Genomic DNA, 15,913 nt, shown 5'->3' on the forward strand with positions numbered 1-15,913 from the left:
GGATTTAGTGCTTGCTTTGTTGATAATGTTGCTTAGTGTAAGACATAATCATATATCCTCCCTAGCTGAGAAATAGAAGTGACAGAGAGGATTCTTTTCATCTCACTGCAGTGTAAGGCTCCAGAAGAGCAGAAACTGCTCTCTGTTGTGCACACTGCCCCATCCCACAACTGTTACGATGACACGGTGTATCTAGCCATGATAACATGTGCATAATAGCATAGCAATAGAAAAGAACAATTGATCGAATGGCCTGAGCTATTTGAAGTCAGATTTAGTGTACTTCAGTGGACTGTTTGGCTGTCACTGTTCTAAGGACAGTCCTAGGAACAGAAGGAACTTGTAAGCTTCTAATACAAAGATGGAGTTAGTTCTATGGTGTAAATGTGTTGGATTTTCATGTATCTATGTGTGCCTGTGAATGCTTAATTCATATACATGCATGCGTGCATACATATGTACACACACATACATAAAAAACTTAAGATTTCTCCAAGATGTTTATGAATGTGTGTGTTAGAGAAAGAGATGGGGTGGGGAGGGGAAGAGGGAGAAAGGGAGGGAGAGAAGAAGTGAAGGTCAGCTGATGTCAGGACTGGCTCTCCTAATCTGACACAGCACACACCTAGGGAAGCATCAGTAACAGCAGCAGGTCACACCTTAAGCCAACACATTTCTGAATAGGGTCTGGATGTTCTTGCCACAGTTATGACCCGATTACAGGACCTCTGCTCCAAGACGTGACACCTCTGTCACTTAGTGCCTGGGCTCTGGTAGACAGGCTGCCCCAGGGGAAGCCTTCATGAGCTCATTTCTCCGAACATGGTGAGAACTGTGTGATCTGTGCTAATGAAGAGCCACAGGAGGAAGACCTCATGATCTTTACTGAGAAGGACCAGAGAAAAAGGCATCTGTGCACACTGTGCAGAGCTACACTGTTCTCCAGCACGTTGACAACAGTCCCCAAGGCAAACATGAACACTCACAGTGTGGGGCTCATTTATAGAGAAATCGCAGTCCCTGGAGCCAAGGCAAATAAATGTAGGAAAGTGCTCTCCTCTGGATACCTTTACAGTCCTCGTTTAGGGCTCACAACTAAACACCTTCCTCACACTTGAAGCCTGGAAAATTCTCTTTCTTTCTCTCTCTCTCTCTCTTTCTCTCTCTTTCTCCTTCTCTCCCTCCCTTTCTCCCCCTATCCCTCCCTGTCACCTTTGACTTCAACAGATTATTCAGATACAACATGAGTTCTCCAATTCCACCTCTAAGAACCATGAGCAAATACTTTAAACTAATGGGAGCATGTCTAAATGTCGGTTTTCAAAAGAGTCCCTTCATTGGAAAACAAAGAAAAGAACAAAACTCCCCCACATCCTTCAAGCATTATTCGAATGGAGCAGGAGTCAAATTTCTATAAGATCAGTTACAAACCGTGGTTAATGAAGCAGGAAATTATTTTCCTCTAGCAAGTTGTGGGGTGAAGCTGTAAGGCCACAATCAAAACATTCAATGCCATCAATTATACTGAGGAATATATCAACTCTTTCTCTACAGAGACGCTTTGCCAGGAGTCCGGACATTATGTGGGATAAACATTTTTGGTACTAGAGTGTTTTAACCAAGAAGAACAAAGCATCAGTATAATGTACAAAATAAAGATAGATACTTATTAAACTAATTTAATTTCTGATTTTGATGACACAAACCATAGTCTTCAACAAAAATATAGCATTTTGTTTTAGGCTGAGTATAGGGTTAAAATCAGGCACTGTTAACTAAACTGAGCATTAAACCTCACCTCTGTCATTTACCAATCATGGGCTCTTAGGGTAAAATCTGAAGTTGGTAAGTAGATGAACTTCAATATTTCATTCAGGTGGAGATTAAATATGCAGCAGAGATAGACAAGCTTCCCCTCAGTGGTACATTTAGTTTAATGGAGTGCCTGCTTAATAAGTGTTTTCACTTAGTAAAAATCATTTCTTCAGTGTTGACAGCAAACACCTGCTCTGTCTGAAAACATGCTAAGGAAAACTGTTCTCTTAAAGAGAAGCCCATTTCGTTTCCAGAAAACGTACAGCATTAGAAAAATTTGTATCCGTATTTTCCTCCAAAATTTCATTCTAGAAGAAAACAGCCTCTTTGACATAAGTAAAACTAAATCTTCCATCCCAAAAAAGCCTTTTTAAAACCAAGAAGTCAGGCTCACAAGACATTCCCCTGTCCTCTTGAGGACACCCCCCCCCCCCCGTGTTCTTAGGCCATTGCAAGCTTCTTCAGATATCAGGGGACTCTGTAGATGTACAGTTTATATGGCTGTACAGCTAAAATCCCCAGAATGGCAGTCTTGGTGACTCTCCCTCAGAGTGTCATCTGGAATCTACCTGAGTAGTTCTTTTACTAGACAGTCTCAGCTTTGGTGGCAACTGGGCCACAGAAGCCCCACACCAGTGTCCACACAAATTCTGCAGAACTCTCTTTCTAACCCATCGCTACCTGTGTGTTTGAGACGTGACAGCTAAATAGATTGCTTTAATGCCTTCCTCCAAAAGTCATGGCATGAAGTTGAACCTACTGTCCTGCTAAACCCCAATCCTGTAGCCCAGTGTCATCTTCTTTGGTGCTACACCACCGGATTTACTCCTTTCAAGAGAAGGCACTGAAGTAACTGAAGTTCCAGCCCTCAGTCCTTGTTGTAGCTATTTCTCCTTAATAGGCCAGTGGTATGCATGTGTACACACACACACACACACACACACAGACACACACACACACACACACAGACACACACACACACATGCCAATAATAATTACAAAGAGGTATTGAAGTTTTAGAGTTGGAGGGTAAAATGAAGAGGCAGAATGATGTGAATACAATACTCGAACATAAAATTCTCAAAGCCCTAATATTTTAAATAAAAAAGAAACAATAATGAGCTTTTCTTAAGTAAAGCTGACAATAAAAGACGCACAAGGAGGGTGTCCCATTGATACAAACTGGGAGAGTAGAATGTGAGTTAAGTTCATGACCACTACCTTGAAAAAGTTAATAGGTGTGTGCATAGAAATAACTTCTCAGGTTTGCAAGGCTTACTAAATAACAGAGTGCCTCTCCCTTACACAGGCATTCTCCACCCCTGCCCTCCCTTTGCTAAGACATTTTGTATCTTTATGAGGTTACTCAACCCATTCACTTTGAGAGTTAAGGAGTTAGCAGCTGCCACAGGGAGTCAGAATGTGAAATGTGATGAGAAGGCACTGTGATAAGTGTCTGACCTTAGCACACAAAAATAAAACCTCTTAGCAGAAGATGGAAATGCAGCAACACCCGGGCCCAGGGAGTTGTGTTTTCTTTAATCTAATTGCAGGTACCTTCCGTTCTGTTAAAAGCAGCGGTGGAGTTTGTATACATCCTCACAGAACAGCAGTGTCAGATGATGTCAGGAAATGTCCCCGCCCTCATTGCCCCTTCCTTAGGACACTGTAACAGGATAGTCTCCATGGGGACAAAAAAAATCAACAAGCCATCTCAGCAATAGGACCCCGTGGCCCATTTCTCATCTGGCGTAATAGTTTGCAGAGCAGATCCAACACAATACAGCAGCCTTGAAATCAGCAGTAGCTCAGAGCTGTGGTCAGTGCCAAAGAGCAAGATGAGAAATGGGGTTGGTATAAATATTCAATTGGGGAGTTATGGCCAACCTCCTTGCGTTGTGTGTTTGATGCAACTCAACACTGCTCCACCTGGTCCCTCCTGGCTCCCTTGTGTCTACCAGGGGCTGGCAGTTGGAAGGCAGGCTGAGCCTGGGAGACCTTTTAATTTGCTGTATGATCACAGAGGCAGGCAGAAGAGGAGATAATGCATGTGCTGGGATTCCATTACAGAGCTGTCTTTTTCCAGGTGGGAGCCACCCTGGCCTGATGAGAACTCAATGCTTCCATTTGTTAAGATCCCTTAGGTAATGATCGGCAGTTTGAAAACACTGGATGTGGAATGAAAAATGCTGTGATCCTTCTTCAAAAAAAAAAAAAAAGAAAATGAGGAGACTAAATGACTAAGTTCTTAGATTTCTGTGTAACCTTGTAGCCCACGCTGAGGAGTTGGGACTTGAACTCAGAGTCTCTGAGGACAACCTGGAACTTTCTGATTTCCTACCTTCCAATTAATAATTTCCAATTCTGTTCCAGAACATGATGAGTTTGTAACTTCTTCATGGATAATACAAATGGCAGCTTCTAAAACCTGAAACAGGCATGTAAAACGTAGCATGTGAGGAATCTTGTGTCACGATCTCACTGCTCTCTACACCCAAACAACTTTTTAATAGTGTAGACATTCAGATGAGTCCTAGGCATGAACTTCTGAGAGGATCAAGGGGTGTTCTACGTTTAAATTATCTAAAAACTTCTGAAACCTTAACAGCAAGGCACCGATCATGTGAGTCTTGACAATAACAGGCCACCTTGCCATTCACTGTAAGGACATGGATCTCAACAGTCTGCAGAAACTTGCCAGGGATGTTGTATTCAACTACCTAGTGGAGTTATCTGACTAGAAGGATGAGGAATGGTCAGGTAATGTGCACAAAAAGTATTTCTACACAAAGAGTGGTGCTACTTATGAACCCAAATGATCTATTCAATATTATAAACTCTTTCCAATTTAAAATGGGTTGATGTTCTAGTACATTCATTGGACATTTTTAAAAAAGACTTCGGGTCAAAAGTGCACTGCACACATATAATTAATGAACATCCTAGCTTGAGTTAGCTTGCTTTAAATAAGCTAAGAGTAGTTTTAGAGCCTATGGGGAGTCATAGGAGACTCAAAGCTTATCTCAACTGTAGCACATCTCCTGTACTTCATGGATTATTATGTGGAAAATGAAGCAGGCTGTACATACTTTGACACCATTAGAAAGTCAAGGAACCAGCTCTAGTTAAACCATTATAAATTGGGACCATCTATTTTCAAATTGTATAGCATTTCTTCTGAACTTCCCATCTTCCTTGTCTTGTCTCTATGCTAAGCTAGCTTTAGTTTAAATAGGACATTTAAACAGCAACGTTTCACCTTTATCTTCCAGGGTCACACTTACATTAGAGGAACCCATTTTCCTGTGGTAATTCTGGCACTGACTGATTCATCTGAGCCAGGCCTTCCCTTCTTACAATTAAGTCTTTCTGTCTCTCATACAGCCATCCCCAGATTCCTAGTTTCTGATTCACAACACCACACCTGATGCTCATTCTTTAACTTTGTTTTCTAAGTGATTCCCCTCTTCCCAGAATTCCAAGTGCCCTCCATGCCCACGATATTACTTGCTGCTACCCAAACCTGCCCTATGCATCTCCAGATTAAACCAGATGCACTTTTTACTTTTTCCTGAAACATGGTTTCCCCAGTTGCCCTCTATTATACTTAGATATCTTTTGTTCTGAGATTTCTTTCTCTGCCATCTTTATTTAAAGCAGCAATCTACCATAGTATAGCTGCCAACCATCTCCCTACCCCATTTTATTCTTCTTTATGGCTGCTATCTCCCTGACATATTTTGTATTTGTTAATTCTCTCTTTGCTCCTTCTCCTCCTTCCTCTCTCTCACCCTCTCTCCTATAATATATACTCCATGGGGACAGGGAGATTTTCTTTATTGATATATCTCTAAAAGCTTGAATTGGGCTTGGTGCTAAATTAACATATGCTGGATGAACAAACAATAATTCCAGAAACATCATTATAACTACTTAGCTAGACCTGGTTATTTCATCCTATCAGACTGCCCCATAATTACTAGGTTTTAAAAATGACTTATTTTTATTTTATACATATGAGTGTTTTGCCTGGATTGCATGTATGTGCACCTGTATGCAGTGCCCAAGGAGGAGAGAAGAGGGAGTTGTGTCCTCATGATCTGGAGTTACACAAGGTTGTATGCTGACTGCGAGTGATAGAAACTTTGTCTGGGTTATTTGCAAAAGTCCCAACAAGTGTTCTTAGCTGCTAAGCCATTTCTCCAGGCCCAATATTAAAACTTTTCTGTAGGTGCTGGAGAGATGGCTCAGTGGTTAAGAGTATTGGGTGCTCTTCTAGAGGACCTGACTTCTAACCTCAGCAACCACATTGGGTGGTTCCCAACTCCCTATGACTCTAGCTCTAAAGGATTTGGTCCCTCCCTTCATCTGGCTTCTATAGGTGCCTGCATGCATGTACATGTACATGTGAGTACATGCGTGCGTGCACACACATTCACAAAAAAAAAAAAAAAACTACACACACAGAGTACTAATTTTCTAAGATAAAAACTAGCCCCCTGCCCTTTCTCCCCTCTAACTGTTAGGGGACGTGCAGCTTGAGAAGGTGACAGATTTTATGCAACTAACTACTGGTACAGTCTACATCACAATCCGATTAGAAATTCTGCAATAGAATCCACAGAGGGGCTCCAAGGTAGTTGCTTCCTAACTACTGATCTGATATGAGATGTTTGGATTTCTCCTGTTCCCTTTATTCGTTGTGACTTCTCAGACTGTACCCTTCCATATTTACCTGTGAGCTTTACTCACTTGTTACACACTCATCCAATTCTCATTTCCGTCATTACCTGAAGAATCTTGAGTTTGTACAGTCACTCGTCTCTCACTACCAACGACCAATGCTTCTGTGAAAACAATCCGGGATCAGTTCTAGAAAATGGAAACCTAAATGTTCTTACAAGTCAGTGGTTATTTCAGGAATCATCATCAGGTAACTCAATCTGTGTCAATGGAAGCTAAGGGATACGTTGGAGAGGGGTGGCATCATCTTCATTTTTAGGCAAGACCTTTCCGTCTCCAACTGTCTCTTATCTAGATGGGGATGAGGAGTACACGGCCCCCATTGCTACTTCCAGTCAGTCATCATTCTTATGAGGGGAGTAAGAGGCATAAGGCAGATGGAAACTGGGGAGGGTGGGGCAGAAGGAGATGAAGGAGGCTGTTTCTGTGATGAGATCACCGTGCTCCTGGGTCAGTTATTGCAGGCAGCCTCACCTCTGGAATTCTGGATATGTGAGCAACATGTAACAATCGCTCACTGTTCAAAGCTGGGGGAGTCAGCTTCTCCATTACTTGCATTTGAAAACATTTAAAGGGCTGTTCTTCCTTGGTTCCTTGACATCAGGTTTGGCCATTGATTTCCAGGTTTCTTTAGGGACATTCAAGTTATCTTGACCTTTTTATGTTCGTATCTTGCAGACTAAGCCATTCATTTCATCTCATTCAAAGTATGAGATTTCTTTTGGGGGAAGTTATACATGTACTTATGTTTTCATATTTGGTTATCTATTGTGGATGAGTGTGAGTAAAGAAAATCCCATGGGTTTTGTTACTTGTTTTCTAACCAATTTCAAGTCTTTTATGAGTCAGTCCTCTTGTCTGAACACTAATCCAAACCTTCCATTCTTCCAATTTTATACTGGTCACCTTAAGGGATTTTTATGATTCACACATTTATAGCTAAACTTATTGTCAGCTTCCTCTCTCTCTCTCTTTCTCCCCCTCTCTTTCTGTGTGTCTCTCTGTATCTCTCTGTCTCTGTCACACACACTCATTCATATTTAAATGCCTTATTAGATTGAACATGCAAATTCAATCTTTCCTCAGTTTATTTATATCATTACTGATTTTGCCTAAATAAATTCTAAAACATTCATTTCTTTTGTCCTAATCACAGTCTATATAAATGATTACTCATTAATTATATAAACCATTTTAGGAGGTTACACGATACACATAGTTTTAGCTAGACAACTTTCTCTAAGTGCACATCTCTAATGGATGCTGTCACTGCATCCTGATGAAGCAGCATACATTCTGCTCCCTCTTTGTTTGTTTGTCTTCTCTGTACCTCATCCCCAACAGAATCGTGGGATTTTCTTTACTCACACTCATCCACAAACTATGTCACCTCTTCCTTAAATTACTCTCCTGCCCAGTGTTAAATGAAGAGCCACTCTATTGTTCCAAATCAAACATCTAATGAGTAGTTTCTACATTTATATCTCAAAGCTAAGAGATATAAACAAATGACATGCATTTTTAAAATGTTGTTTTCTGTGAATGGATATGTGGCTTGCTGTATATTTGTGTAGAGAGCATGTCAGATCCCTTAGAGCCAGTTACAAATGATTGCAAGCTTCTGGGAACTCAAGCCGGGTCTTCTGGAAGAAACCACCTGATCCACCATCTAGACTCACATTCGAGCTACCAAGTTAATTTTAAACTATACTAATAAATAAGAGTTCTGTAAAATGTATTTGTTTTGTTGTCACTGTTGGGTACAGAAGGTGTTCTTAAACTCAGAGTTAATGAATTAATCTGAATTTGTTGAGACAGTGTCTCATTTCATATGCCCAGCTTGCCTTGAATTCAACACAACTCTCTTGGCTCAGCTTCAGGAGTGCCAACATTACAGAAGTGAGAAACTATGCATGATTTAAGCTCAGAAATGTTACATTTAAAATAAATGACTATAGTAGTCTGCTGATCTCATGATTCTACTCAAAAACATATGTCCAAATTCAGATGTTTTCTCATATCTTTTTATGCTACAACATTTTCCTCTGCAGAAATGTGGATTGCTTGTTTTCCTACTGTGTTGTATATAATTTCATACCTTTACAAATTTATTTGTATAATATCTGAGTATGCAGGCCCTTAGACTTTTTATCAACAAGATTTACAAATTGTCTATGCTTTATGAGGCTTGTGTTTTAGTGTGGGGTATGGGGAAAAATTATTTACTTCCCTCTCAATTGTTATTGGCATTGGATATTTTTGCCATGGGTTATTTTATTATTCATATATATGAATGTTGGTGGTATGCTTCAAACCTGAGCACTATTGATTAAGTCATACCCAAACACCCCTGGGAGATGCAGCTCTTGTGTTTATACAGCTTTAGTGAGGCATAACTAATAGCAGAATTCAATGGGATGGGGGAAAGAGGACCAGGTACTCAGACGAGTGGAATCTAACAACCGATCTCATGGTAGTCCAGATAGAAGAGTGGAGAGTGGGAGAGACTTAGTAGAGCGTTAGGGGAGGGTCGACCAACAGGTGCAATGCTGTTGCTTGATGAGAGAAATAAGTTGTGGAGTCCCAGAGCCCAGCAGAGTAAATATCATTAATAATGACATATTACATAGCTACAGATTTTGAAATATGATAGGGGAGAGATGTAATGAGTGTAAGACTCTGTAAGAGGCTAATCTTGATAATCTGTATTAGTGCTGTTTTGAAAACACAGACAATATTGACATAAGATGTAGGAACCTGGTGCAACAATTCAAGCAGGAAGCTACGTGGCTTTTAACTAATGTGATGACAGAATTAAAAATAAGTGGAAGGAATTAGCCATCTTTTGACTAGCGGACTGTGAGTCAGTCTATAAGTCACCTGTAACTTATGTCTATTCACTAAGCACCATGCCTTGAGTTATTTGAACTTATTGGGCACATAAAGCTTATTGTGTACCTATTAAGGAATGATACCTTAGTTGTCACTGGATTCAAGGGAAAACCCTGGCCTCCATGCTTTCTGTGGCCACAGACATCAAAGAAGGTGTGTAGACGAGAGCTGAGCCAGGACAGTGAGTGCTCACTCTAGCAGAGAGGAGGAGCAGCTGATTCGGGCAAGGCAGTAGAGATGCACCAGTAATGTGGAGCTCAAACAGTTCTGACGTTTCTCCTGGCCACAGAGACTTTTAGGAGATGAAAAGATAGGTACCTTCAAAGACAAGGGGGTGTATAAAAGAGAATTTGTTGTGGTTCCAGTAAGCCTAAGTACTTCCGCATCACAGAATTTGGGCAGATCTTCTGTTTAGTAACAAAATCAGTGAGTTCAGCCCAGTATGAGTTGAGAGGCATAGGCATGTGTCAACTTGGACTCTTCACTGCTTCTGTTAAGTACACCCAGTACAACTCATGTCACACAATTTTAAGTGCAGCAAATGATAACTGAATGCAATCAGGCATGATGATTGAAACAGAATGCATTGAGCACTTGTAGGATGAACATAGGCAAACTGGAGTCAAAAATGAGACAAGAGCTTGCTGGGGTATCACAGAAGACAAGCCCAAAGTCTAAAAGAAAGCAGAGACCTAGGACTTGGAATTATGTGGTATGCTGCATGGCCAACTTGGGAACTCATTAGAGATGAACAAGAAAATTTCAGAAATAATCCACATTGCAGACTTGATGGTCAGTGAGGAGGAATTAAAAGGAGAGAAAAGAAGAGAGGTTTTTTAGTGAAGAGTGATTTGGGCTGGAGGTGTTCTTGGAAGGGAGACTCAATAAGTTGTGGAGGGCCTTAGGGAAGGGTGTGAATTATTTCAGTTCTGTTCAGATGCTGTCCTGGACACGGAGTAACACTGGAATTTAATTTTTCTTTAATGTTTTGCTTAGAAAAATATAGAGGTATGTACATTTTCCCATAAGAGACATTATAAGCCCAATAAGCTGGAGATAGTATAAATGTTCATTAACTGGTGAATGGATAGACACATTGTGGTACTGTTAGCTGATAGAGCAATGACCAGGAGAGAATGATCCATGGGCACACATCTACAACATAGAGGAGTCTGAGTAACCATGAAAAGAGATGTGTGGTTAGGAAAACATGAATAAACTCCTGATAGGAAGCAGTGAACTTTTGAAACTGATGAGTAAATTGTTTTGATGTATGTGGTCTTAGGTTCTTCAAACACTGAACCTTCATAAAGTTCTGTTTAGCATTACACTTACCTTCATGCAAGGAGCTATGTATCCATTTTAATAATCTCTTTTAGCATATTTGTGTTCTCAGTGGTACTATAAAGCTACATCATGTATGCACCAAAAGTTATTTTGAAAATTAAACATTATGAATATAAAATATTAATTAAAATACCCACATTATGATTGACTAATATTATTCTAACATTAGTTGGTTGCAACTTTGAAAAAGGATGAGACATTGTATGGAATCCATCAATCTGTCAAACCATTCAAAACTAGCTGGAGGTCAGTGTGAGCTGGAGCGCAGTGAAGTGGGTAATTCTCATACTTCTGCTGAGAATAGAAAACAGTGCAGCCGATTTGGATGGCAGGGGTGTAGTAGCCAGGAAAGTTGAAAATGTGTTTGTCTTACTAACGATTACAATACCACTTTTCTAGTTTGCATTTGTCCATTTTAAAATATTGACACCTATTTATTTATGCCTTTACCACAGATGCTGAAGACTCAGCCTTCGGTCCCTTCCGGGTCTGTGCTTAGCTCCTCTTGGTACTCTTGCAAGTTTCACGTGACCACTCATGGAGCCCTGGCATCTTAGCGTTTCCATTTATCTTCCTTATTCCTTCCCCACCCATTTACTCCCACAGCAGGCAAAGATCTGGACTTCCGCTGACCACATTGCCTGTGGGGTTGTGAACAGTCTGGCGGTAGGATGGAGAGAGGGCAAACTTGCTGCTGAGCCACCCTATCTTGCATTCCACTCCAGCAGCATAGTCATTGGAGAAGGCTGGACCAATTTGCCAAGGGCCAGGCGAGTCAGATAGAGAATGGGGAAAGTGCAAGGGGTTTCTGGATAGTGAATCAAAGCCCAGGGGAACAGAATACTCGCTCATCTTGGTTAGAGGAATATTTCAAAAGTGTATATTTTTTAGTTAACACTGCCTCATCGGAATGTTTGAAATATTAGTTCACAAAATGCTTTTTTATTAAACACACATGTTCTGATACTTAAAATGCTTACTAAAACTTGTATTTCACAATAGATGCTAAATCGATTCCATGCATCAAATCCTCAGATTTCTCCTTTCTGTTTAAACAACAGAACATTAGTGTATTAACATTGTTTATTTGTAAAAGCAAAGACTTACAAAAATTACATATTCACCTAGAAAGGAATTCACCAACACCGAGAGATGTTTTACAGTGGCTATTAAAAATAGGTAGGTTTACATGATTAGTATAAGTAAAAGTATAAATTGTAACATTAGATAAAAAGACAAGATAGAATTATGTTTACCATTTTATAGATCTATAGTTTTTTAAACCACCAGAAAGTATACTTGATAAGAATACAAAATAAGATACATTGTTTGTAAGTTAATAAATATATTCTTAGATACACTAACAATTTCACGGGAATGATGATTTCTAAGTTAAGGATAATATTTTCCCAAAGAGAAAGGATGTCTCAGGATATACAGAAATCCTCACAAACTCTCTCTTACTTACACATAAGATCTAAAAGGAACAGAAAAATAGCTTATAGGTTGAAAATGATATACAAATGTACTTGCCTGTTTGAGATATCACAATAGAAAATGAAATGGATAAAATTTTAAGACACAGATATTATCCCATTCAGAGCAAAGAACATTATTACTAAAATGGCTTGACATTTTTAACACAAAAATAAAGTTAAAAGTGTTAGCACTGCAGACACACAACAGCTTTAAACTTCATTGTGGTGAGAAATTGTTTCACATTTGTCACTGTATTTGTGGCTGTATTTCCTTTCCTACTTTAATTCTTCATCTGTGAGGTTATGAACACTGGGAAAGCACAGGGCTGTTCATAGCTTTATCCTGCTTAAGCTATCATAGATACAGCTCAACTCTCAGCTGTCCCTATCGGCCAAACATCTTTTAAAGCTGACCTGTTCTTGTTCACAGCTAGCTCTTAGCAGAAGAATCAATAAACATGGCTCCATCCTATCCCATAACATGATCCCCACATTTCAGCAAAGTCTGGGCTCTGCAATTCCTTTACTCTCAATGTCACTTAGAAGCCAGGAAGGGTCACTCAAATACGAGGATACTAAAATGATGAATAGCGTGACTGCTCTCAAGAATCCGTGTTAAATAAAACATACTGTGACCCAATTTTAGGCAAATGGAACAAGTCCAAAACCTCGTGGCTTGCCACAAGCTCCGTGTATTAAACCTTATCCTGATGTGATATTACTTGATTTATTTAGATTCCAGGAGTGTTTGGATTAACATGCTGGCCATCTAACCACCTCTTCCTGAATTCTATGTAATATTTGGATAGACGACCTAAGCTACTTAGAATGGTATTTCTACTGGATATGATTCCAGGTGCAATTATAATCAGTGTGGAGGGAACATCAATAACTCTTCTGTATGACTACTGCCTGGCACATCCACAGGCAAGCAAGCAGTAAAGGTAGAAATCTCACTATGTCCTACTGGCCTGCTCTTGTATGATTGCCATGGTTTTTACTTGTCACGTCACTGGAAAGATGCCTGCCTGAGGACAAATCAAACAGAAGAGTAAAGTGCCATCATGGAAAGAAGCCTCACTTAGAGAGCAAGCTGTAGGAATCGTAGTAAGAAGAAACGAGGCCAGAAAGGTTGTGGCTAGTCCTGTATATCAAGTTCAGCTCCTAACTGTGGCAGGGCCTGCTCCTTTTGTATTAAACTGAGTGTCATGAGAAAGAGAGTTGCGATCATCTTTGAAACTCCTTCCAGGACTAACACGAACTGTGACAGTTTGCACATCATTCCAATGTAGCCAAACCCTAGAGAAAGTTCTCTACAGTCATCTTCAGGGTATCACAAGGTTGGCAAGATTGATTCGGGTGGAGGCAAAGTTCTCTACTTTAGTCATCTTCAAGGTATCACAAGGTTGGCAAAATTGATTCGGGTGGAGGCAGGGAGTTTATGTAGGTGCTTGAGTTGTTCGAGGTCATCATCATCTTTCCTTTTAAAATTGTTATGATAAAAAGAAAATTTAAGAATATGCTAGTGGGACCTTGGGGGCTGGAGTGAAGGCTCAGTAATTAACAATCCCTTTTGCCCTTTTGGAGACCAGGGTTTATTTCCTTACACCCAGGTCAGGTAGCTTAAAACTGCCTGTAATTAAGGCTCTAAGGGATCTGACACCCTCCTCTGGTCTTCACAGGCATATATTCATACATGCACACACACACACACACACACACACACACACATTTGTGCACATACACAATTAAAAATTAAATATTTTTTAAATCTACCTAGGCATGCAGATAGAACAACATGCTCTGAGAATCTAGTACTGCACGCCAGCCACACGTTTTTCTAAGTCAACACATGACTTGGCTTAGTTTGCTGTTCAATTTTCTTCTGTATACAAAACCAAGCAAATAGTTATTGTGCTGGCTAATGAGGATGCTGGAGTGAAGGTACCATTAAAGTGTAAGTTGGATGCAAAATAGTGTTACTTGTAATATTTGTGATAAGGGCAAAGGCAATAATCTGATCAGAAAAGACTTTCCAGAAGGCAGGCCATCTTGTACATCCTTCAGTCCTCACTGGGATGATGTCTCATGTGCTGGGGATCAGTGGCCCGAGGATGGCAATGGTGAATCAGGGTTACTAGCTTTACTATGGAGATGAGTGGGTGAGAATACCTCTTACATTATAGCAAGAGTTTGCTTAATCAATTAAGGAGCACTTTTTTTTTTTGAGAAAGGTTCTCACTGTATAGCTTTGGCTAAGCTAATCTTGTAATGTAGAATAGGCTAGCCTTGCACTCCTGGGGGTCATTCTGCTTCCATCTTCCAGGTGCTAGGATTACAGATGTGTATCACTGTGCCTGTGCTGTGGAAGTTTTGATATTTACTCTTCTTATTTAGACCTACAAATTACAGCCTTGTTTTGTGATTTATAATGTAGAGCTAATTGCCCAGATACATCCCTGAAGCTTCTCCAGTGCAATAAGTCAGTTCCAAAAACTATAATCCCCACAGTTTACACTTACTATTCTCATTGTTGCCCTTACAAAAAGCAACATACTTAATGTGTCTGTAAGCAAGATCGCGGCAAAGAAAAAAGATGCTCTTCTGAGTTCTCAATGTAGGGCATCATTAATTAATTAATCCATCCATTCATTCACGGGCATCTTATTTAGTGTCTTATTTAGTGCTAGGCTGAGTACCAGAGAAAGGAGATTAAGAATAATCGGTGTGTGTCCTTATGACACTGAAACTCTTCCCATGCCCTGGCTGCTTGCATTCTTCCTCTCTACTGCTTTCCTTTCTAAATGACAGAAATCCTGAGTTAGGCAGTTTGTAATGTTTCAGTTTGATTTTTCATTTACTCCAAAGAGGAGCATGTGAAAACGTAAAGAGTCTTTATGGTTTATCTGCACATTGTTTTGCTGCTCAGAACTTTCTTCATGCAAGATTAAAGCACCTCATTCACTTTCGAATGCTTATCTGAGATCTATTGATCAGAGGCATAGTGAGAAGTACTAAGTTGTTTAATCAAGAATCCATTTCTAGCATGAGAGCTCACAGTGTGACTGGGAAGATGATCATTCAAATAATCATATACGAGAGATGATACCAGAAATATCCTGAGGTCACTAAGAGACAAAAACTATCGATGTCCTATGAAACATAAGGACGAACAACAAAAGAGAGTCTTAAGTAAAAGTACAACACATTGCAGTGGAAGATTATGAGCATGAAAAATGAGTTTCTATTCCAAAATAAAACATTTGGGGAGAGAGGCATGTCTCAGTGTCAGCTAGAGCAAAGCTGGATGTCACACACTTGAAAGAGGTATCCGTCCTCCCTCAGTGACGATGTGTCTTCAGACTGTGGGGTTCCCAGAACCATGCCTAGAATGTCAGAATTTAAGGAACGTATGAAAGTAACAGTCTAACTATGTATAACCCTACTCCCTTTTAAAAGAGGAAAACAGCATCTTCTGTCTGGATATAAGTAGACAGTAACAGTTAATGGTCAGAGTCAAGAAGGTCAAACCAGTGTCACACTGCTACACGCATGCTGAAGAAAATGACTCTGTGTAGATGTACCACAATTTCTGTATCCACTCCTCTGTTGAGGGACATCTGGGTTGTTTCCAGGTT

At 40.0% G+C, this 15,913-nt stretch overlaps 1 protein-coding gene across 15 annotated transcripts in view; it reads right to left on the minus strand.

The window, feature by feature from the left end:
• The window catches only part of Eya4 (EYA transcriptional coactivator and phosphatase 4), a 236,177-nt gene that overhangs the window by 71,279 nt on the left and 148,985 nt on the right, over positions 1–15,913 (minus strand). Inside the window, exons 1-2 of one of the 15 annotated variants that reach the window (XM_031380591.1) lie at positions 6,606–7,001; positions 4,157–4,243 (exon numbers count right to left, since the gene is read on the minus strand). The exons of the other annotated variants lie outside the window; for them this stretch is intronic. Of the exons in view, the coding sequence (XP_031236451.1) occupies positions 4,157–4,215 (59 nt within the window). The 5' untranslated portion in view covers positions 4,216–4,243; positions 6,606–7,001. Of the gene's footprint in view, positions 1–4,156; positions 4,244–6,605; positions 7,002–15,913 lie in introns of those variants that run through there. 15 annotated transcript variants of the gene reach the window in all.

This window comes from Mastomys coucha, unplaced genomic scaffold (genome assembly GCF_008632895.1).
Source record: "Mastomys coucha isolate ucsf_1 unplaced genomic scaffold, UCSF_Mcou_1 pScaffold2, whole genome shotgun sequence".
NCBI lineage: Eukaryota > Metazoa > Chordata > Mammalia > Rodentia > Muridae > Mastomys > Mastomys coucha.